The sequence below is a fragment of the Scyliorhinus torazame genome, chromosome 21, assembly GCF_047496885.1.
Source record: "Scyliorhinus torazame isolate Kashiwa2021f chromosome 21, sScyTor2.1, whole genome shotgun sequence".
Classification (NCBI taxonomy): Eukaryota; Metazoa; Chordata; class Chondrichthyes; order Carcharhiniformes; family Scyliorhinidae; genus Scyliorhinus; species Scyliorhinus torazame.
The window spans coordinates 11,832,190-11,855,078 of record NC_092727.1 but is presented as its reverse complement, the minus strand read 5'-3'; the positions used below and the strand labels follow the sequence as shown (position 1 = coordinate 11,855,078).

Sequence of the window (22,889 nt, the reverse complement as noted above, 5' to 3'; positions counted from 1 at the left end):
ATTGGTGCAGCCGCTGAGCTCGTTCTTATGTTGCAGGCCAATAAAAAAAGGGTTTGTGCTATTCTGTGTGTTGTTCCCACAGGATCTCCTCAGCCTTGGCAGTAATGCTGCTGCTGTCATTTCCTCCCCGGTCCGCAGCTCGCCCCCCGGCTAGCGGGCAGGTTTGGTCGAATGCAGAAAGGTGAGAGAGCGAGATTGAGCCAGGTGGCAGTGAGTGAGCCAGGGTGCTCCTGCTCTGCCCCACTTGCTGCACCCCCCCCCCCCCCACCAGTGTACTCCTGCTCTGCTCTGCCCCACTTGCTGTACCCCCCCCCCCCCCACCAGTGTACTCCTGCTCTGCTCTGCCCCACTTGCTGTACCCCCCCCCACCAGTGTACTCCTGCTCTGCTCTGCCCCTCTTGCTGCACCCACCCCCCCAGTGTACTCCTGCTCTGCTCTGCCCCACTTGCTGTACCCCCCCCCCCAGTGTGCTCCTGCTCTGCTCTGCCCCACTTGCTGCACCCCCCCCCCCCCAGAGAGAGACAGCGAGAGAGGCACAGAGGGAGAGACAGACCAAGAGAGAGACAGAGAGACAGAGAGAGAGAGAGAGAGAGAGAGAGACAGACAGACAGACAGACACAGAGAGAGGTGGAGAGAGAGATTTACTGAAGAGCGACTGAGAGAGAGACACACAGAGAGAGACAGAGAGAGAAACAGGCAGAGAGACAGGCAGAGAGACACATAGACAGAGAGAGAGAGATTTACTGGAGAGAGACAAAGAGAGAGAGAGACAGAGAGAGAGATTTACTGGAGAGAGACAAGAGAGAGAACGCAGACTGCTGGAAAGTATTCAGTACGCCAACCAGCCTCTGGAAGCCAATAAGTAGGTTAGCCAATGAGGTAACAGCCTTTAGCAATTGCGGGCATCAGTCAAAATATTAATTTGCTTTTTAGATATAGATTGACCTGCTGTGCACTTCAGCAATTCGTTAAAACACTAGCACGTTTAGAACTATGTAAACGATTGTTCCTGATGATTTGCAATTTAATATTTTACCTTTTGTAATAGGTCAACCGTACACCTTTCAAATTAAACCCAACATTGATTATAATAATCTTTATTGTCACAAGTAGGCTTACATTAACACTGCAGTGAAGTTACTGGGGAAATCCCCTAGTCACCACATTCCTGCGGCTGTTCGGGTACACGGAGGGAGAATTCAGAATGCCCAATTCACCCAGCAGCATGCCTTTCGGGACTTGTGGGAGGAAACCGGAGCACCCGGAGGAAATCCACGCAGGCACGGGGAGAACGTGCAGACTCCACACAGTGACCCAAGCCGGGAATCGAACCTGGGACCCTGGCGCTGTGAAGCAACAGTGCTAACCACTGTGCTATTATGGGGATTTTGGGCATCAGAGACTCACCAGGGTATTGAGATCAGTCTGGATGTTCTAATAAAATACAGCAATTCCGTCGCCATGGCCTGACTAACAAGCTTCAACCATCTGAATGCATTTAGATTGGGTGCAGAGTACCACAAACTAAAGAAGCAAGTGAACAACTGCAGAGCGAAGAGGACTAATGTTTCCGGCAAGGCCTCTCTCACTGCCGAAGCTGATATTTCTCACATTTTCTGCTTTTATTTCTGATATCCTGGCATTTGCAATTAATGTAGATTTTAAAGTTACCACCCAGTGTCTGCTTTGTTTAGAAGCCACCGGTTTCAGCTAAATCCTATGCAAAATACTTAGGACCCAGCTATAGTTTCCAAGCGAGTCGGTGCACTGTGTCCAATTCTGGGAATCGAACCCGAGGTAGGACGTGAAGGCTTGGGAGTGGTTCGGAACGAGATCCATGGTGCCAGGGACGAGGGGCTGGAGTTGCACAAGTAGACAGAAGGAGCTGGGGCCGCTCTCTTTGGAGCAGAGAACAATGCCAAGAGGGGATTGGATAGAGGTCTTTAAAACCATGAATGTTTAGAGAGTGTAAAAAGAAGAGGAACTGATTCCAGTGGCTGAAGAGTCGTAAACCAGAGGGCCCAGATTGGAGGTGATTGACAAAAGAACCAGGAGGTGACGAGGGCATTCTTTTCCCTCACACGACGAGTGGTAAGGGTTTGGAAACATTGATATGGTTGGGGGATACATATTCAGTAGCAGCCTTCAACAAAGCAATTGGATAAATACTTGATGGGCCGAATGGCTCCCTTCTGTGCTGGACTATTCTACGATTCTTGGACTATTCTACCGCCGCTTGGAACAGACCCTCCCAATAGGAAAGATGGAGAAAAAGATCATTTCTGATATTGGTCACCATAACATACTGTACCTGCAGAAAGTAGGCATCCTGGCGTGGCAACAGAATGAGATGAGGATTCCTTGTGTAGACGTGCCTCTGTACCATCAGGTTCCACAGAAGTACTGGCGTCATCTTCAATTGTGCTCTGAGGTCTGTCACATGATAGGACTATTGCATCACCTTTGATGTCTCCAGGAGATTCAGGATCACCCATCTCTGTACTTGTACCAGTGTCGCCTGAACGGTCAGTGCAGTCATCGAGGTCCCGAACCCCACCCTGGGGCATGCATCTGTCACTGTCCTCTGTATAACCTCCCGACGTGTCAGGATTGTTGACAACAGCAAATACATTTTTCTGTTCTGGGCATTCGCTCGATGTTTTCTGTACGTGAATTGCATCATTGAGCGCCTCGTAATCCATTCCCCTCCCTAACATCACCTCCAAACATTAGAAATCCTTCTGCAGTACAGAACCTGGCTGTTTCAATGGATATTAGCTGGGGCCAACTGCTAAAATGCAACCAAAATAGGACAATCTGAAATAACATTCTACTTTTAATTTGAATGACTGCATTTAATCTTTCCTCAAAGAGAAAGCTAGGTTTCCACTTCTTAAATAAAAAAACTGAATTACATAACCAGGGCCGGGTGAGCTCAGTTGGTTGGAGGGCTGGTTCGTGATGCAAAGTGAGGCCAACGGCGTGGGTTCAATTCCTGTGTCGGCTGAGGTTCATGAAGGCCCCGTCTTCTTAACTTTGCCCCTCTCCTGGGGTGTGGTGATCCTCAGGTTAAATCACCACCAGTCAGCTCTCCCCCCTCAGAAAGGGAAAAAAAACAGCCTATGGTCACCTGGGACTAAGGTGACTTTACTTACTTACACCATTGGACCCAACTGGTCTGAGCTGATGTCCCAACTCATGAGTCCCCTTCTGCACCGCTTCTAATTCCACCGACATATTTTCCTCAGCTACGTTGCACAATCGAACACTCTCCATCGTTGAATACATTGAAGGCTGGGATCGACCGGTTTCCCCTTAATATCCTGAAAACTTAATCAAATCATCGCTTAACCATCTAAATTCCAGGGAGCACAATACTAGTTTGTTTAATCTCTACTCATAATTGAACCCTTGGGAGTCCAGATATCAATTCAGTCAATCTGGACTGCACTCCCTTCAAAACCAATCTCTATTTCTTAACATGTGATGCCTAGAACGGAGCCTAGACATCAATCGTCCCTGGTTTAATGAACCATTTTGTGCATGTTTCAAATTGGGAAATGAACCGGATGCAATCAGAAGCATTATCAACTGGGTACTTGAAGACATTAATATATTTCCTGGGAGGGAAATTTGCTACGGCTCTTCGGGGGGGGGGGGGGGGGGTTAAACTAATTTGTCAGGGGGCTGGGAAAACAAGCTGTCGTCCAGAAGCCAGTGTTAAGAGTAGTGAGGTACTGAGGAGGGTATCAAGGTCGCAGGAGTGTACCGGCAGGCAGAAAGGTGGGTTGAAGTGTGTCTACTTCAATGCAAGGAGCATCCGGAATAAGGTAGGTGAATTTGGAGCGTGGGTTGGTACTTGGGATTACGATGTTGTGGCCATTACGGAAACATGGGTAGAACAGGGACAGGAATAGTTGTTGGAAGCTCTGGGGTATAGATGTTTCAGTAAGAGTAGGGAAGGTGGTAAAAGAGGTGGGGGAGTAGCATTGTTAATCAAGGATAGTTTAACGGCTGCAGAAAGGCAGTTTGAAGGGGATCTGCCTACTGAGGTAATATGGGCCGAAGTTAGAAATAGGAAAGGAGCGGTCAGATTGTTAGGAGTTTTCTATCGACCCCCAAATAGTAATAGAGATGTGGAGGAAAAAAATTGCAAAACAGATTATGGATAGGTGTGGAGGTCTCAGGGTAGTTGTCATGGGTGACTTTAACTTTCCAAATATTGATTGGAACCTGTATAGGTCGAACAGTTTGGATGGGGCAGTTTTTGTACAGAGTGTGCAGGAGGGTTTCCTGACACAATATGTGGATAGGCCGACAAGAGGTGGGGCCACATTGGATTTGGTACTGGGTAATGAACCGGGCCAAGTGTTAGATTTGGTTGTGGGAGAGCACTTTGGAGATAGTGACCACAATTCGGTGTCTTTCACTATTGCAATGGAGAGGGATAGGGCCATACGGCAGGGCAAGGTTTATAATTGGGGGAGGGGTCATTATGATGAGATTAGGCAAAAATTGGGGAGCATAAGATGGGAACAGAAACTGTCAGGGATAGGCACAAATGAAAAGTGGAGCTTGTTCAAGGAACAAATACTGCGAGTCCTTGATCGGCATGTCCCTGTCAGGGAGGGAGGAAATGGCCGTGTGAGGGAACCATGGTTCACAAAATAGGTTGAATGTCTTGTCAAGAGGAAAAAGGAAGAGTATGTAAGGATGAGAAAACAAGGTTCAGTAGGGTCGCTTGAGGGTTACAAGGTAGCAAGGAATGAGCTGAAAAAAGAGCTTAGGAGGGGGCATGAGAAGTCCTTGGCGGGTCGGATCAAGAAAAACCCCAAGGCTTTTTACTCTTATATGAGAAATTTAAAAATGACCAGAGTGAGTGTAGGGCACCGGTCAAGGACAGTAGTGGGAATTTGTGCATGGAGTCAGAAGAAATAGGAGAGGCGTTGAATGAATACTTTTCTTCTTCAGTGTTCACAAAGGAGAGGGGTCATGTTTTTGAGGATGAGAGTGTGATTCAGGCGGGTAGGCTGGAGGAGGTAGATGTTCTGAGGAAGGATGTATTAGCAATTTTGAAAAACCTGAGGGTCAACAAGTTGACTGGGCCAGATGGGATATATCCAAGGATTCTTTGGGAGGTAAGGGATGAAATTGCAGAGCCTTTGGCTTTGATCTTTGGGTCCTCGCTGTCCACGGGGATAGTGCCAGAGGATTGGACAGTGGCGAATGTTATTCCTCTGTTCAAGAAAAGGAATAGGAATGACCCTGGTAATTATAGGCCAGTTAGTTTTACTTCGGTGGTCGGTAAGATAATGGAAAAGGTCCTGAAGGATAGGATTTATGACCATTTGGAAAGATGCAGCTTAATCCGGGATAGTCAACACGGATTTGTGAAGGGTAGGTCTTGCCTCACAAATTTGATTGAATTCTTTGAGGAGGTAACTAAGTGTGTAGATGAAGGTAGAGCAGTTGATGTTGTATACATGGATTTTAGTAAGGCGTTTGATAAGGTTCCCCATGGTCGGCTCATGAAGAAAGTAAGGAGGTGTGGGTTAGAGGGAGATTTGGACAATTGGATGAGTAACTGGCTATCACATAGAAGACAGAGAGGGTGGTGGTGAATGAAAACATTTCAGACTGGAGACCAGTTACCAGCGGTGTACCACAGGGATCAGTGCTGGGTCCTCTGCTATTTGTGATTTTATCAATGACCTGGAGGTGGCGGCTGAAGGGTGGGTCAATACATTTGCTGACAACACCAAGATTGGTGGAGTAGTGGATGAGGTGGAGGGCTGTTGTAGGATGCAGAGCTGTGCTGAAAACTGGCAGATGGAGTTTAACCCTGATAAATGCGAGGTGATTCATTTTGCTAGAAAACATTTGAATGTGGATTACAGGGTCAACGGCAAGGTTCTGAGGAATGTGGAGGAACAGAGAGATCTTGGGGTTCATGTCCACAGACCTCTGAAGGTTGCCACTCAAGTGGATAGAGTCGTGAAGAAGGCTTATAGTGTGTTAGTGTTTATTAACAGGGGGCTTGAGTTTAAGAGCCACGGGGTTATGCTGCAACTATACATGACCCTGGTGAGACCACATTTGGAGTATTGTGTGCAGTTCTGGTCACCTCATTACAGGAAGGATGTGGAAGCATTGGAAAGGGTGCAAAGGAGATTTACCTGGTTTGCAGGGTAGGTCTTATGAGGAAAGGTTGAGGGAGCTAGGGCTTTTCTCTTTGGAGCGGTGGAGGATGAGAGGCGACTTAATAGAGGTTTATAAGATAATGAGGGGGATAGATAGAGTGGACGTTCAGAGACTATTTCCTCGGGTGGATGTAGCTGTTACAAGGGGGCATAACTATAAGATGCAGGGTGGGAGATATAGGAGGGATGTCCGAGGTAGGTTCTTTATTCAGAGAGTGATTAGAGTATGGAATGGACTGCCTGCTGTGATAGTGGAGTCGGACTTTAGGAACTTTCAAGCGGTTATTGGATAGGCACATGGAGCACACCAGAATGACAGGGAGTAGGATAGCTTGATCTTGGTTTCGGACAATGGTCAGCACAACATCGAGGGCTGAAGGGCCTGTTCTGTGCTGTACAGTTCTATGTTCTATATTGACTTTCAAAGTGGCACCGTGTTCCTGAAGTAGTGATACATGTGGATATATACATGGGGGGGGGGGATATTCAACGTACATTAAATATATTTAGGGCGTGATCTGCTGGCCGCATCTTGCCCGAATGGGAGCAGAGTGAGGTGATCCCTCTTCTGGGATCTACCCTGCTCGCCACGCCTTGTGAGATCTAACGCGATCTCGCTAGATGTTATGATCTGAATATCGTCCATTGTGGCGAGATCACTTTACTTTTTAGCAAATCTGCACATTGGAGTGAGACTAATGTGCACACCCACCATCGACCTACCCAAGGTGTTGGAGCTAACCCTCTGGCCTTGGAGACCTCGGGTGAGCGTTGTTCACTGCTGGCCTCTGTGGTAAACCACTGTTGCACCTGTATTAGGTGATGTACGGTAGGACCTGTACTACAGGTTTGCCGGTGGTCCCTGCCTGTATAAATATGCATGTCCTCCAGCCAGCAGCCATTTCGCCAGCTGCTGTGGGAGGCCACACATCTGATAGCAATAAAGCCTCAGTTGGATTCAATCGTCTTTGTCCAATTGATCGTGCCTCAGTCTCCACAAATGGAGACCAGATGGCATGGCACTGGTGGGGAGCTCCCAGGGAATGAGAGGCACACAGGTGCCTGCCCTCTGGGCCGGGTGGAACACTGGCATAGTGTCAAGCTGGTAGTACCAAGCTGGCATTTTTCCCATGATGGGAAATGGGACAGGGAAGGGCTGAGGACCCCCTTATCAGGGAGTTGGGATTTTGGGGAGGGGGGGGACGGACGAGAGATCGGGACACCATTTCAGCCATGTCGGGGCAGTCCCCACTGAGGCCCTGCACCTACCCATGTGGGTGTTCAATAGTGTTGTTTCTCGGTGCACCAAGTGCCAGGAGAAGGGGGAGGGGTAGGGGTAGGGAGGAGGGGGCGAGCGGTAGGGAGAAGGGGAGGGGTAGGGAGGAGGGGGAGGAGGGGAGCGGGGGAGGGAGGGGGAGGGATAGGGAGGAGGGGGAGGGGTTGGGGTGGGGCGAATGTGGGAAGGAAGGGGCGGAGGGGAAAGGGGGAGGGGAAGGGGGGAAGGTAGGGGGGGCGGGTAGGGAGGAGGGGGAAGGGGTAGGGGTATGGAGGTGGGCGGAATGGGTGAGGGGGGAGGGGATGGGGGGGCGGGTAGGGAGGAGTGGGAAGGGGTAGGGGTATGGAGGTGGGGGGAATGGGTGAGGGGGGAGGGGAAGGGGGAAGTGGGGAAGGGAAGGGAGGTGAAGGGGAAAGGGAGGGGGGTGGAGGAAGGGAGGGGGGTAGGGGAAAGGAGGGGGGAAGGGAGAGGGAAGGATAGGGAGGAGGGGAGGCGGGGTAGGGAGGAGGGGGGGATGGTTGGGGAGGGGTAGGGATGAGGATGGGAGGGGGAGGGGGTAGGGGTAGGGTGATGATTGGTATAAATATTGGCCTTCACGCCCATGATCTTGCCTAACTCACCGTGGAACACGCCCTGGTACCTTCAGAGGACATCTTGAAAAACGCTGTTTGAAATTTTAAAGATTTCCAGCCAATTTAGTTTAATTCGCTGTAACCAGTCCCTTCCCAGCAGGCTTGGCCTGTGGCCCTCTATTTTTCTTCTTATGGAAGTTTACTGTGAGCAGGCCTTCTGTGAAATTGCCAGGCCGAGAGCGAGAATTCTTCCATGTGGGCGTCACTGGAAAGGCGTCCCCACCCCAATAGCCCTTGAACTGCGTGACTCACTCAGCCATTTCAGAGGGCAGTTCAGAGTCACCCACATTGCTGTGGGTCTGGAGTCACATGTAGGCCAGACCGGGTAAGGACAGCAGATTTCCTTCCCTAAAGGGCATTAATAAACTTGATGGACTTTTACAAGGATCAATGAATGTCACATGGTCACCGTTACTAGACAAACTTCATATTTCAGAGGCTGGATTCTCTGTTTTTGGGACTATGTCCCCATGCCGTCAGGAAAACTGAGGTCTTTTATGCCTGGAAAACTGGCGTCAAAAGGCCACAGATTCCCCATTTTGCTGGGGGCTAGCAGGCAGCATCGTGGAGCTCGCAGCTCCAGCTGCCGATACGGCCCCCAGCACTTCCTGGTCAGAGGCCGCGCATGCACACAGCGGCGGCCTGCCGCGGCCGCGCCGTGCTCCGTGGCGGACTCAGCCCGCGGACCTGAACCGGCAAAACAGTGCCCCACATTGCCCCCAGCCTCGAATGAAGCCCCCCCGCCCGGCGATCGGCCCTCTCCCGACTGTGGCGGCCCCGGACTGATTCCGCAGCCGCCAGACGAGGATCACGGGTAGTGGAACCATGTTAGAACCACGGCGTCGGGAATTCGGCCGGTCGGCAACGGAGCATCGCGGCGCGGGCCTCAGGCAATGGCCTGAGGCGGTGGATACTCGGCGTACGCCGATTTTCGGAGGGCGGAGAATTGAAGAACAGGCGCCGCTGCCGATTTTGTGCGCGAAAACGGTTCTCCGCCCCATTGCCGAACGCGATTTCGCCGTCGTGAGCGGAGAATCCAGCCCCAGATCTTTATTAATTGAATGTAAACTCCATTAGCTGCCATGGTGATATTTAAACCCACGTTCCCCCATCACCCTAAGTCTCTGGGTGACAAATCCGGTGATTTTGCCTACGCCACAATTCCCCAGTGAATCAGCAACCTGTTTAATCCTGGGTGGGAGGGGGTAAGAGGGGCCCAGAAACAGGGGCACAGGGGGCCATGATTTCTCTCCCTAGCCCTGTCTCCAGCCTAGGAGGAGCTGGCTGGTCTCTGAAAATGAAACAAAAAATGAAAATCACTTATTGTCACAAGTAGGCTTCAAATGACGTTACTGTGAAAAGCCCCTAGTCGCCACATTCCGGCGCCTGTTTGGGGAGGCTGCTACGACAATTCACCTAACAATAGCCCTGGATTCAGGAATGAGTTCTTCAGTGTGCCCACCCTCCAGGGATTGAGGATCAACAAACTCCCAGGACACTGTCCTGTGCAACGCTGGTGAAAAATCATCAAAGCATTGAAACATTTTTGTTTTTGTCATTTTCTTCGACATTTCCCGTTATAAAAATATTGAAAATGGTTGGTAAAATGGCGTTTGGCTGCCCGGAGGATATTATCCAATTGGGTAAAGGGTCTTTTGCTTTCCACTTGGGAGTGGGATGCAGTGCGTCACTAAGATGGTTGCATTGGCCGACTAATGGCTGTAACGCGGGGGACAAGTCATGTGAGGAAACCTCCAGGAATACATTCCATCATAGTTGGCCACCCTAGCTCCCCTCTCGACTACTACCTCCACATTGGGTTGCAAACTTTGGTTGAATGTTGTTCCAGAGCATGTGAGCTCTCTCCCTTCCAACTGCCCCATCCAGTTAAACAACCTCCTTCTCCCATTTTCCAATATTTTCATAACAAATAGATGAAAGAGTTCAAAGAAGATAACAGGCGGGATTTTCCGGCCTCCCCAGTCGCGCTTTTCTCGGCGGCGTGCCGTTCGCTGGCGGCGGGTTCCTCTCTTCCCGTCGCTTGTCAGCGGGATTTCCCATGGAGGCCACCCGTGAAGTGTTGCTACACAGACGAACCAACACGGTTGCGAATGGTACAACGCAGTTTTATTTCAGACATCTATTTACACTGGTAAACTGTTTACTGAGGTTCGATCATGACCCTTGATTCTGTGGACCTATTCCTAATTCTATCGTGTAGTGGCACTCAGCACATGGTGGATGTCTGAGTGGCTTGTAATGAGCTCTGTGCCCTGAGCCGTCTCCTGCTCGAGTGCCCAGGAAGTGTCGTGTTCCCTGTTTTGCACTGTGTATGCCCTTGCCTGTGATTGGCTGACGTGTTGTGTGTGTTGATTGGTCCGTTGATCTGTCCATCAGTATGTATGTATGTATGTGCTATGATGTTTACCTGAATATCATGACAACCCGGACACCCGCAAGCTGGGGCGCGCTACCAGCGGGAAAAGAGAATCCCAACAGTTGGAGAGTTCCGGCCAACATTACATGAAACACCCCAACGAGCATCAGGGTTGGGGGTCAGCTGGAAGAATAGCGTTCTTCACTCTCAGCCTAGATTGAAACTTAAAGAATGGAAGAAAGGTCAGTTGAATTCGATAGTAGCATGGCCTCATTGTCCGATATCCATGCCTGAGTCAGCAGCTTCCAAAGAATTCAACTTGGGGTGGCACGGTGACGCAGTGTTTAGCACTGCTGCCTCACGGTGCTGAGGATCTGGGTTCAATTCTGGCCTCGGGTCAGTGTCCTTGTGGAGTTTGTACATTCTTCCCAGGTTTGCGTGGGTCTCACCCCCACAACCTAAAGATGTGCAGGGTAAGTGGATTGGCCGCGCTAAATTGTCCCTTAATTGGGGGGAAAAGAAGAATCGGGTACTCTAAATTTATTTTAAAAATAAAGAATTAAACTTGCCGTGCAAAATCGAACTTGGGAAGTCTTCAGAATTATGTGTGGGTACAACAAACCTTGTATTTATATAGCGCCTTTAATATAATAAAACGTTGCATGGTGTCTCACAAAGCTAAATTTGAACCTGAGCTGCATTGGCCGGCACCTTGGTCAGGGATATAATTATTAAGGAGCATCTTAAAGGACAAGAGGTAGGTTTGGGGAGGGAATTCCAGAACTAGGGGCCTATGCAACTGAAGGCGTGACAACCAATGGTGGAGCAGATTATTTCAGAGCGTGCTGGGGATTACAGAGATCTGAGGCCATGGAGGGAATTTGAAAACTAGGATAAGAATTTTAAAATTGAGGACTTGCTTAATTAGGAGACAATTTAGTTCAAGCACAGAGGTGATATGGGAACGGGGCTCGGTGCAAGTAAGGGCACAGACTTGTGATATTATCATAAATATTAGAACTGCAAGGGTTAATGAAGTGTCTAGATCAGCCACTAGTGGGAGCTAGAGTTACAAGTATATAAGACATTGATGCTAAGCTTTGTGGGGGAGAGAAGTGAAGGAGTTAGCTAGAGCATAGACTGAAGGAAAGATAGTGTAAGAGCAGATCATAGTTTATTATAGTGTAGAGTATTATCAACTGTGTATTATTTAGAAGTACGTGTCAAATCCAAATTAGTAGTGTTAATAAATTTATAGCTTTGTTCAAGTTAAAGCTATTTTGTGGTCTTTGTGAACAGTACGCCAACCAGCCTGAATTTAGCATCACAAAAAACACCACAGCAGTGATGGACAACCTAGGCTGGTGAGTGGGCCGCAAGTCCTCAGCATTATAGAGATCAAAGATCAGGATATAAATAGTCATTTTATTAGTAATATATGGTAACAGAAACTTTTTACAGAAAGTAACATTCAGTAGAACAAAAGTCACTCGTATAAATATTCATTAGCAATTTTGGACATCACATCTTTGATTTGCATAAACATTATTAATATGTGACCCGTGTGTTGACTTTAATTCTGCTTAAAAATCAGCCTGACAGTCAAGTCTTTAGCACGTGCAATGTAAACAGAATAAGCCATGGAAAGAAAAATAATTTTGGTTAATTCACAAAGATAAAACATTCTCAGAGTATGCACGCCTCAAATCCCTTCAGTATATTTTTGTATAGTGCTTTCTCCAGAAAACACTGATTTTTCTGTCATATAATCACCTGGGTTCCAACGCCCCCCAGCTAACCAAAATAGCCACGTGAGCCCAGTGAGTTTCAGCCAACTATCCAACTGTGGACAGCATCACATCCCTGCCCAATGCCATTACTGGCTAATTGTCACAAACCTAACATGGGCATTTTCTAGTCAATGGGTACCGATAAAGGGCAGGAACGCTGGCTGAATGTCATGGAATAAGTTGGAATTTCAGAATGATTGTACTGAGACAAACGCCATCATAGGTGCAGAACTGAACTTTTCCTTTAAATGAATGTGCAAACCACGATCAGTCGACCGTGTAAGTGCAGTGAATACAAATACCAATTGATTAAAACAAGCTCGGATGTAGGACTTTCAGCCTTTTTGATCTGATCCTTTCAGAATGTTTACCCTATCTCCTACAGTTACTTGCTAATCCAATGTCTTGCAGCTACAGATTCACTTAGAGAGTTGCCCACACTTAATAATAATAATCTTTATTGTCACATTGTGATCCTGAATCGCATTCCTAACATTAACTCGACACTGGCCGTGCCGTGTATCCGCAGTGACCGAGCGAGTCCACAGGGATTGGCCTCTGGTCAAAGTTCTGGCCTTGTGACCATTCCCAATTCAACCAGAAGGGCCGAGTTGGTGCTTCGCAGGTTTTCTGCCCTTTTCCATCTCCCAAAGGTGTTGACTCATCAGAGCTTTACTGCTAAACCTCTTAGTTTTTCTACTTCAAGAGCCTGTTGTAGAGCACGGGTGGTCGGAAGCAAAACCAAAAACGTTTTTCCTAAGAGGTGCAACAAGACTTGAAGCTGTGGGAGGTGAGAGTGCCCACGAATTCTCCCAGTGTTGGCTTCAGTAATTCATCTAAGCTGCTGAGACAGAGCATCGATCGTACTACCTGCTAAACCAGCAGTAAGTTCTGAGCAGAAAAAAATTGTTCAACTCTTTCCTAATTCTTTAAACAAAGCAGGATGATTGACACTGAACTGTAAACCAAAGGTTGTCAGTTTGACACTTCATCAATGACCCCAATGGTACCCATCTGTATTTTAACCAATCTGGCTCAGAATAGCCTGCCTGGCACATTGAACTTATTCTGGTTAATTCCAAGTAGTATTTTGCTTGATTAAAAAAATGAAATTGCCCGGTTATTTGAATTAAGCATTTTTAATAAAACAGCGCAAAACGTTTTGTTTTTATTGAACCACTTTCATTTGAATTACCAGATAACACGGATTAAGCAACTTGGAATTAAATGTAGACTGCTTGCCGTTCTGATTTCCTGCATTTGCAGATTTTAATTTCTTTTAACTTTGTGAGTTTTAGAGAAGGATTGTCTTGATTTTTTAAAATAAGTTTACAGTACCCAAATTAGGGGCAATTTAACTTGGCCAATCCACCTACCCTGCATATCTTTGGGTTGTGGGGGTGTGACCCACGCAAGCACAGGGAGATGTGCAAACCCCACACGGACAAGTGACCCGGGGCTGGGATCGAACCCGGATCCTCAGCGCCGTGAGGCAGCAGTGCTGACCACCGTGCCGCCCAAGGACTGTCCTGATGATTGAGGCCCCCAACTTTATTGACGACAAAGAGCTAATTCAAATGTTGCTATGAAAGACTGGTATCAGAAATCTATAGCGTTAGCTTTCAAGTGAGCTGTATAATACAAATTGGTCTTGTGAAGGTGCTGAATTCTTTGACATCGTTGCAGACTGTTTAGCTCTTATATACACATATATGGCAGTTAAATCTTACAATTGCATTGCTTCTGTGAGTACATAGAGATAGCCTCCCTCGGGCCAGGCTCGCACAGTTATATTTTAAACCCCCTAGGTTCCTGAAGAGCACTTAAATGTTTTATGTCACATTCAAATTCCTCTGAACTTACGTTCTGCAGATATATTTTAAAAGTTATTTTAAAAGAGCTTGAAGCACAGGTCTCAGTGGTGGGGCGGAGAAGTTTCAAGACTGAATGTTAGACTGGATGGACTATGTTTTCCCACCAAAAGCCCCAATCTTTGTCCTCACCAAACTGTGGCTGAGCAAGATGCTTGAAGTGGTCGGATGTTCAAGCTCACCTTCCCTTGTCCACTGACCTTTCTTTGGTTTTCTGCCTTGCTGTTGAAACTTATGGTGCACAAGAATTAATCTCAGAGGAGAAAGAAATAGATAGAATTCCCATCCTCCTTAAGCACCTCAGAAAAACCACCCGTTGTGGTGAACCACTGTAATAGGAGATGTAAGGTAGGACCTGCACTACAGGTTCGCCGGTAGCTCCTGCCGGCTGGCTCCGCCCACGGAGAACTGTATAAATATGCATGATCTCCAGTCAGGAGGCCACGCATCTGACTGTAATAAAGCCACAGTTGTACCCAACTTTAGTCTTTGTGCAATTCATTGTTCATCACCCATGTGATGGATGGAGTATCATGGAGTGTGGACTTGTTTCTTTAATGTAAATTTAGAGTACCCAATTCTTTTTTTTTTCCTAATTAAGGGGCAATTTAACGTTCACAATTCACCTACCCTACAGATCTTTGAGTTGTTGGGGTGAGACCCACGCAGACACGGGTAGAATGTGCAGACTCCACACGGACAGTGACCCGAGGCCAGGATCGAACCTGGGTCCTCAGCGCTGTGAGGCAGCAGTGCTAACCACTGCACCACCGTGCCGCCAAATGGATACTTTTTGGGGATTGAAAAGAGCATCATCAAATTAAAGTTAAACTGGCTCATATTTCACTTTGGGGGAGAGGACATTTGATAGCTACGAAACCCTCTGACCTAAAATTATATGTCAGACCCAGATGGGGGGAATTTCACATTTAAGGTAAGTGACTGAAGGCAAAAGAAAAAAGATGAAGAGGAGGAATAACTGGAGAATTGAATCTGGCAATAAAAATATTTGTCGACAAAAAACAGACTGAAAGTGAGTGACCAAAATGGGTTTTGCTACACTGCGAAAGTATCCATCCTTCAAAAGTACTTTATTGTCCCTAAAGCACTGTGAAGTCTCAGGTAGGCATGACAGAAACTGTGACTGTGGGCTATCCAATATGAACTGTATGAGCCTTTGATTGGGAAACTAAACTCAAGTGTACCAAAGTTAAAACTATAAAACTATACAAGCAAACAGTCTCCCACACATGACAATCTGCTATGCCGATGAGATCAAAGGTTCAATAGGTCATTGACTGAAATACTGCAGCGCTGTCTTACATAGAGCTTCACAATGATATTTCTATAAGAAGTTATTCTGTACAATACGAGGTCGGGTCATCGCCTTGAATTTTCATGCTTCGTGGAGATGTCACGTTATGATTACTGGAACAGGTTCGAAGTGGGAATATTTTGAACCCACATGCCCCAAGTGAGATACTGATTACTATTCCTGTCACAGTGAGACTAAAGAAGGAGGGCGGACGCCATGAAACCCATCTTCTAATTAGCACGTAAAGGCTCAACTCTTTACTCAATAGATGGGATAAACAAGAATGCACCACAAGGACCTGCAGATGCTTCACATACGACTTGTGTCACTGACAACAATAGGTTAGTCATTTTGCCAAACCCAAAGTCGGGTGAGAACACAAGGGCATATCAGTTGGGCACTGGTGCTCATGAACTTGTTTTGTGATGATTTAATTGGAAGAAAAAAGCCTCAACAACTCATTAATACTTGTGCAATGTTAAATACAGAGAAACGTAGAGAGAAAAAGAACTGCACCTGAAAAAAATAGGACTTATAGCTTTTGGGATACACTTTAGAAATTTTCACGCAGCTGGTTCAAAAGCCAACATTCTACTCGTGATCACCACCACGTGTTGGATACAAAGGATACCTCAGGTCTTTATATAATGAACTCATGGAGAATAAAGATTGTGACACTGGCGGGGGAAGCGACCACATCACAATTTGGTGGGTAGTCTGCAACACCAACAAAATATTAGGTGAAAAGTGATTTAAAAAAAATAAAACCTCAGAAGTATCAGATTTTTAAAAAGAAATCAAACATTTGACAAAATATTTAGCTTTTAAAAGGAATTGCACAGTTTGAGATCATATCCGCTGTGATGAATATAAAAATTGGTGCATTTGTTCGACACAGCTATACAAATGGAGCAGGGGTTCAGTCACGGACCAGAATGGTCCAAACGTCTGGAAGTTATGATCGGATGTGGGGGAGGAGGAAAACTTGAATAATTCAGACCCTTTGTTGAAATAATGAAGGAAGGGAATCTCCAGATACCAAACATAAGAAAATTAAGAGCAGTACAAAATTCTGTAAAAATGAATTATACTCCAGCTACTCTAAATGGTTAACATTTTCAAGACTGTACTTGTTTTTAAATATATTTTTGAAATTTCAGAAACTAATAATAGACTTTTCACAATGCCTGCTATTATAACAGTTAAAGCCTGGTTCGTAAAGCCTTGCTTAAGTTTTTTAAAAACTTACAATTATTATAATTTGACAAGACGTGCTATAAGCTAACATGCTCCAGGTGAGAGATAAAGCATACATTGCCCTACAAAAACTGTGCTTATTTACAGTCCTGTTCAAAAATCAAAATTTCATTTGTTTTTTTTAGAAAAAACGATGTACTTAAGAGTAGCACAAGATCAACAATTCATCAATAGGGCTTCTTCGAACACGTACTCAGGAGGTGAAACATTCTGGAATTTTGACTGTGCGGAAGACCCAGACAGAATTGATTCATTGTGGCTCCAAAAAGGTTGTTTTCTCTGACAAACTGTTTTCCAGATGGACAAGAATTAATCAAAATTTGCTAAAGTAACTGGAGCGACAAAAATGAAATCATTAAACCCACAGGTTCATCACAAGCCGCCGCGACCTTTGGAGTCTTAGCTGTTCAGGCTTTGAGGCCTAGTTCACTGCGGGCCCAATTAACAGGCCGCATCCTTAAACAAAAGCTCAGCAGAGTGAATCCTTCCCACAGACGACGTGACTGAATGCTGCAAGAATATTCACCTGCAATGCAGTCGTTTCTCTATCTCTCGGACTTGACTTTGTATCGCAGGACGAGGTAGGCCAAGAGACGCAAAATAATGAAAAAAATACCGAGGACGATGAAATCCACATAAAGCTTGCCGTCCTGCACATCCAACTCTTGCAGAACTTTCTTTGGTTCCTTAAAAGGACAAAACTCAGTATTGCAGGTCAGATTTTTTCTCTCCAGTCCATATATTGACAAGATGACACCCTCGAAGCCATACCTGTTTCAGCGAGAAAAAGGACAAGCAAACAGCATTGTTACTCTTTTGAAATAAATTGCTATTGCAAATGTATCTTGTTTATGTTACGTCCTTGATCGCACCAAAATTAGAAAGCCTTAAGCTCTACATTATCCAGACAGCACCTTGCCCCACCATCAGATCTCAAGGCATAAGGCATTCTGATCTTACACCCTTACTGATCTTATTGATTAAAGTCAATGTCAACTCAGAGGAATCGAGATTCGGAGATGAGGGAGAAAGGATATGCTGACAGGGTTAGGTAAAGAGGAGAATCTGAAGTAGAATATTAACAGTGGCATATACCAGGTGACCAATTGGCATGCTTTTGTTCTGTGGGATTAATGTAATTCAATGTAACTCAGCAGGCCCAGCAGTTGGGATCAATACAGTTGCCGTCAGCATCCTTCGGTTTCGAAAGGGCTGGAGGGGTTCCACCCCGATCACAACAACAACTTGTATTTATGCTGCACCTTTAACATAACAAATCATCACAAGGCCCTTCACAGGGACATTATCAATCAAAACTTGACTCTTGAGCTCTTGAGTCATAGAAAGAGACATCAGGGCAGATGACTTCAAACATGATAAAAAGAGGTAGGTTTGAAGTGTAGCCATCTGGGATGGCCACTTACAACAAGAAACATGGACGTTCGCAAAGCCCAAAGGGAAATGTGGACAATGTAAGATTCAGGCAGGCACAGAGCCTGAATGTATATTTGTGAGCAACCCCCAACCCTCAACCGCTTAGCATTTTAATGGCCCATCTCCGTAAGACAAAGGATTGATACTCAGGTAACCGATACAATCCCAGACATTTCGGCGCCACTCCCTGTACTCAGGAAGCATAAACAACAGGGTCAATGACTGCTTAGGACACGCCCAGCCATCAAGGCACCCGCCCCTTTTAGGTTCAAATCGAATACAGTGATCGAGAACTACCCAATTAAAGGGGTCCAAACATAAGGACCGCCCAAAAGAGCACGAAACTCCCCAAGGATAAAGAGAGAGACCGACATGCGTTCGGCCTCTCTTGGACCTGGTGCTCCGGCAACGTCCATCTCCAATTGTAGCACCTCCAGAAGCAAGTTCAAGTTCAACGCCCGCTACCAGACGGATGAGCCCAGCTGAACAGCAGTTACTTCTCCAGACCCAGTAGATCCAGATTCGAACAAAGGCCACTGTTCCTCTGACCTAAGCCGGGTGCCTGAAGTTAAGTCCAGGTTGTCATAGTTGTTAGGTGTAGTTTAACTACTAGTGTTTATGTTGCATGTGTAAGTTAATCTTGTGCGTAAATAAAGTACCATTGATCTTGAACTAACTAACTGGTTGTTTGGCTCTTTGATCGATACCCGGTTGAACCTTGTGGCGGTATCATTTTATACCTGGCGACGCTGAGCAATATAATATAGATATCTAAAGAAATAAGGGCAACCTTATTGATTGCCATATTTATAGCAGGTAAAAAAGGCAACAGAAGGAGTGTCTTAAAGGAATAGAGAGGGGTAGAGATCTCTACCATAAGGTGGAAGGGTTTAAGGAGAGAATTCCAGCACTTAGCGCCAAGACAGCTGAAATTGCAGGTGGAGAGATTAAAATTGGAGTTTTGTGAGATGTCAGAATCGGAAGAGCTCAGGGATCCTGAAGGTTTGTTGGGAATGCAGGAAGTTTCAGATAAGAAAGCCATGGAAGGATTTGAAAACAGCATTGAGCATTTTAAAATGGAGGTATGGCAGACAAAGAGGCAATGTAGATCAGCTAGCATGAGAGTGTTGGTGGTGTTTATCGAAGCACCATCAACCTGAGATTTATAACTCTGTTTCTCTCTCTACTCAGAAGCTGACTTTGAGTACTTCCAGCATTTCGTCTTTTTAGTCCATATTTCCTGCATCTGCATTGCTGTTGCAATATTCCAGATTAATAGTCCATTTTGCACGTGTCTGAGCGAATCCATACTCTAGAATCAGAAGTGTTCCTGTTTACCAAGGGCAGACTAGCAACTAACTGGGCAAAACATGAAGATGGACTCAGTTCCCCTAAATTGTGTTGGTTAAGCTGAATGGAACCAATGGGTCAGAATTGGAAATATAATTTTTTTTAAAAAGTATATTTCTTGAGGTTTTACATTTTGAGAAAACCACAACAAAATCAGAAGAATCATTCAGCACAGCAAGCAAAAAAATGACTCCGCATACATGACTACAGAGGGAACAGGAGAACAGAGGTATAACTAGCTCAATGCAATTATTAGACGTAACTTGATGCCTCAATAATCCCCACCAGGGAACTAGGGGAAACAGGTTAAGGCCATGAAAACATGGTAAAATGGTGCACACCGTCCCACACAGCAATTGCTCGCAGTTGCCACGAGAGTTCAGGATAAACTCTGGTCGCCATGTCCGGCGCGCACCAATATATATCACCCTCAACTCCAGCAGCGCCAATAACACACTGCACCTCCTGTCCTTGGATACCAGATCTATCTGCACCCATACAGGAACCAATCATGGATTCTTTACACCCACCCTTAAAAAAAAAGTAACGTACAACGAAAATACCCGAGAACCCAAATTCTAAAAGGGTGTTACATATATATCACATAACCCAACATAGCCCCAGTCTCAGGCCCAGAAAAGAACCAACATCACTCATAGATTAACATAGAATTTACAGTGCAGAAGGAGGCCATTTGGCCAATCGAGACTGCACCGGCTCTTGGAAAGAGCACCCTACCCAAGGTCAACACCTCCACCCGATCCCCATAACCCAGTAACTCCACCCAACACTAAGGGCAATTTTGGACACTAAGGGCAATTTAGCATGGACAATCCACCTAACCTGCACATCTTTGGACTGTGGGAGGAAACCGGAGCCCCCGGAGGAAACCCACGCAGACACGGGGAGAACGTGCAGACTAGAGCACAGACAGTGACCCAAGCCGGGAATCGAACCTGGGACCCTGGAGCTGTGAAGCAATTGTGCTATCCACAATGCTACCGTGCTGCCCTCCATACATTTATACTCAGAGGACTAGCAGCAATTATGATCACTTCCAAGAAAGAACAAAGGACGGAGAACTAGAACTAGCAGGAGTGGATCACATGGTAACAAAGGATCAGGGCCCTATCATGGGTCCGTATTCCCCCCTGAACGCTCATCACCCATTAATGAAGACGAGAACAAGCTGTTCATTCAAACAAGAAAGCGTCCCCGACCATTAGGGGGAGCAACAGGATATCAACCAAATTACAGGACTCTGCTCAACCCCAAGTCCCCGTGCACAGAGGAAGCATAACCCAGCCTCTGAGGATGTCTCTAATGTGTGCCTTCGCGAAGGGACATCTCAAGCTCCAGGGGGCGACGTGATATCAACCACAGCACCGGACCTGGCTTAGCCCAGCACATTATGACACACAGGAATCAGTACCCCCAGGTACAATAAGGGAAGCCTCCCATAGACCACTGGACAAGACCAGGATTTATAACAGTAAGAAGTCTTACAACACCAGGTTAAAGTCCAACAGGTTTGTTTTGAATCACGAGCTTTCGGAGCGCTGCTCCTTCCTCAGGTGCAGGAGCAGTGCTCCGAAAGCTGGTGATTCAAAACAAACCTGTTGGACTTTAACCTGGTGGTATGAGACTTCTTCCTGTGCTCACCCCAGTCCAACGCCGGCATCACCACATCAGGATTTATAACAGCACACTGTTCGCCCAGATGAACAGAAAAACCTCGAAGGGAAGAATGTCTGCGCTGATCAAGAAAGATTAGCCACCGCCCTGAATTGCACACCATCAGAAGAAAGATATTGTGGGAAACGACAGCGCTTCCTCAACAGAGACGCAAACATTGCTTCCACATGGAAACCCCAACCACAACGAGGAGGACACTCAGGAAACCACCATATAAGACCACTTGGACGATGTGCCTAATTCTCCGTTGGAACATACCCCCACATGAGAGAAGGGCTCCAGCAAATGTAAAGGCAGGACAAACAGTCTCTCTAAATCAATCAATGATTGACCAAACCCACCTCGGCGTGCGCCACCACTCAATTCCTCCTCTTCTAACAGCTCTAAAGCAAAAAGATACCAAAAAATCCATTCGAACCACAAGGAAAAGTCATAAGGAACCCAGTCCTCTCCACGATACATAGCCAGCCTGGGACATCGAAGGAGACAAGTACGGATTTACTCATTTATTCTCTGCTGGGATGTGGGCTTTGCTGACCAGCTCAGCGTTGTTGCCAATCCCTAACAGCCCTTTAACTGAGTGGCTTGCGAGGCCGCTTTGGGAGAGCAGTTTAGAGTCAACCGCATAACCGTGGTTCTGGAATGTAGCCATCTGGGATGGCCACTTACAACCAGGAACAGGGAAGGTCGCAAAGCATAGCGGGAAAAATGGACATTGCGAGATTCAGGCAGGCTCAGAGCTTGAATGTATATTTGCGAGTGAGGATTCCAGACAGTATCGAAACCCCCAACCGATTAGCATTTGATGGCCCATGGCCGCCAGACAAAGGACTGATACTTGAGCGACCGATACAACACCAGACATTTCGGCGGCCCTCCCTGTACTCGGAAAGCGTAAACAACAGGGTCAATGACCGCTTGGGACACGCCCAGCCATCAAGACACCCGCCCCTTTATTGGTTCGAATCGAACACTGATCAGGAGTTACCCAATTAGCGGGGTCCAAACCTAAGGACCGCCCAAAAGAGCGCGAAAACCCCCCCAAGGATAAAAAGAGAGACCACCATGTGTTCCGCCTCTCTTGGACCTGGCGCTCCGGCAACATCTACTTCCAAGTGCTGCACCACCAGAAGCAAGTTGAAGTTCAACACCCGCTACCAGACGGATGAGCCCAGCTAAGCAGCAGTTACTTCTCCAGACTCGATAGATCCAGAATCGAACAACGGCCACTGTTCCTCTGACCTAAGCCGGGTGCCTGAAGTTAAGTACAGGTTGTCTTAGTCGCTAGGTGTAGTTTGACTAGTAGTGTTTATGTTGCATGATTAATTGTGTGTAAATACAGTACCCTTGACCTTGAACTAACTAACTGGTGTTTGGCTCTTTGATCGATATCCGGTTGAACCTTGTGGTGGTATCATTCGATACCTGGCGACTCTGAGCAAGAGAATATTGATATCCAAAGGAAGGAGAGCAACCTCATGACTGCCACATTTACAGAAGGTAAAAAAGGCAACAGGAATCACATGTCGGTCAGGCCAGGTAAGGATGACAGCTTTCCTTCCCAAAGATGTGTTGGGTAACTAATCCAGGTAATTGAGACCCACTTGAGGCCAATTAAAGGGGGCCAACTGGCATTTTCCAATCAGTCTCCAGTTAGATCCCTGCATGCGATGGGAGCCAGTTCCGACAGGC

The 22,889-nt window shown here is 46.6% G+C and overlaps 1 protein-coding gene and 1 long non-coding RNA gene across 3 annotated transcripts in view; one reads left to right on the top strand and one right to left on the bottom strand.

Annotated features, from left to right (window-relative positions):
- Positions 1–61: 61 nt before the first annotated feature.
- On the top strand, positions 62–17,561 carry LOC140398168 (uncharacterized). The gene is made up of 2 exons (XR_011937429.1): positions 62–181; positions 16,844–17,561. It is a non-coding gene; the product is annotated as an uncharacterized lncRNA (long non-coding RNA).
- Positions 11,891–22,889, bottom strand: part of abcg4a (ATP-binding cassette, sub-family G (WHITE), member 4a) — a 164,418-nt gene continuing 153,419 nt past the window's right edge. For both annotated transcript variants that reach the window (XM_072486505.1, XM_072486506.1), the window contains exon 15: positions 11,891–17,489. In XM_072486505.1, the coding sequence (XP_072342606.1) occupies positions 17,264–17,489 (226 nt within the window). In that variant the 3' untranslated portion in view covers positions 11,891–17,263. The remainder of the gene's footprint in view (positions 17,490–22,889) is intronic.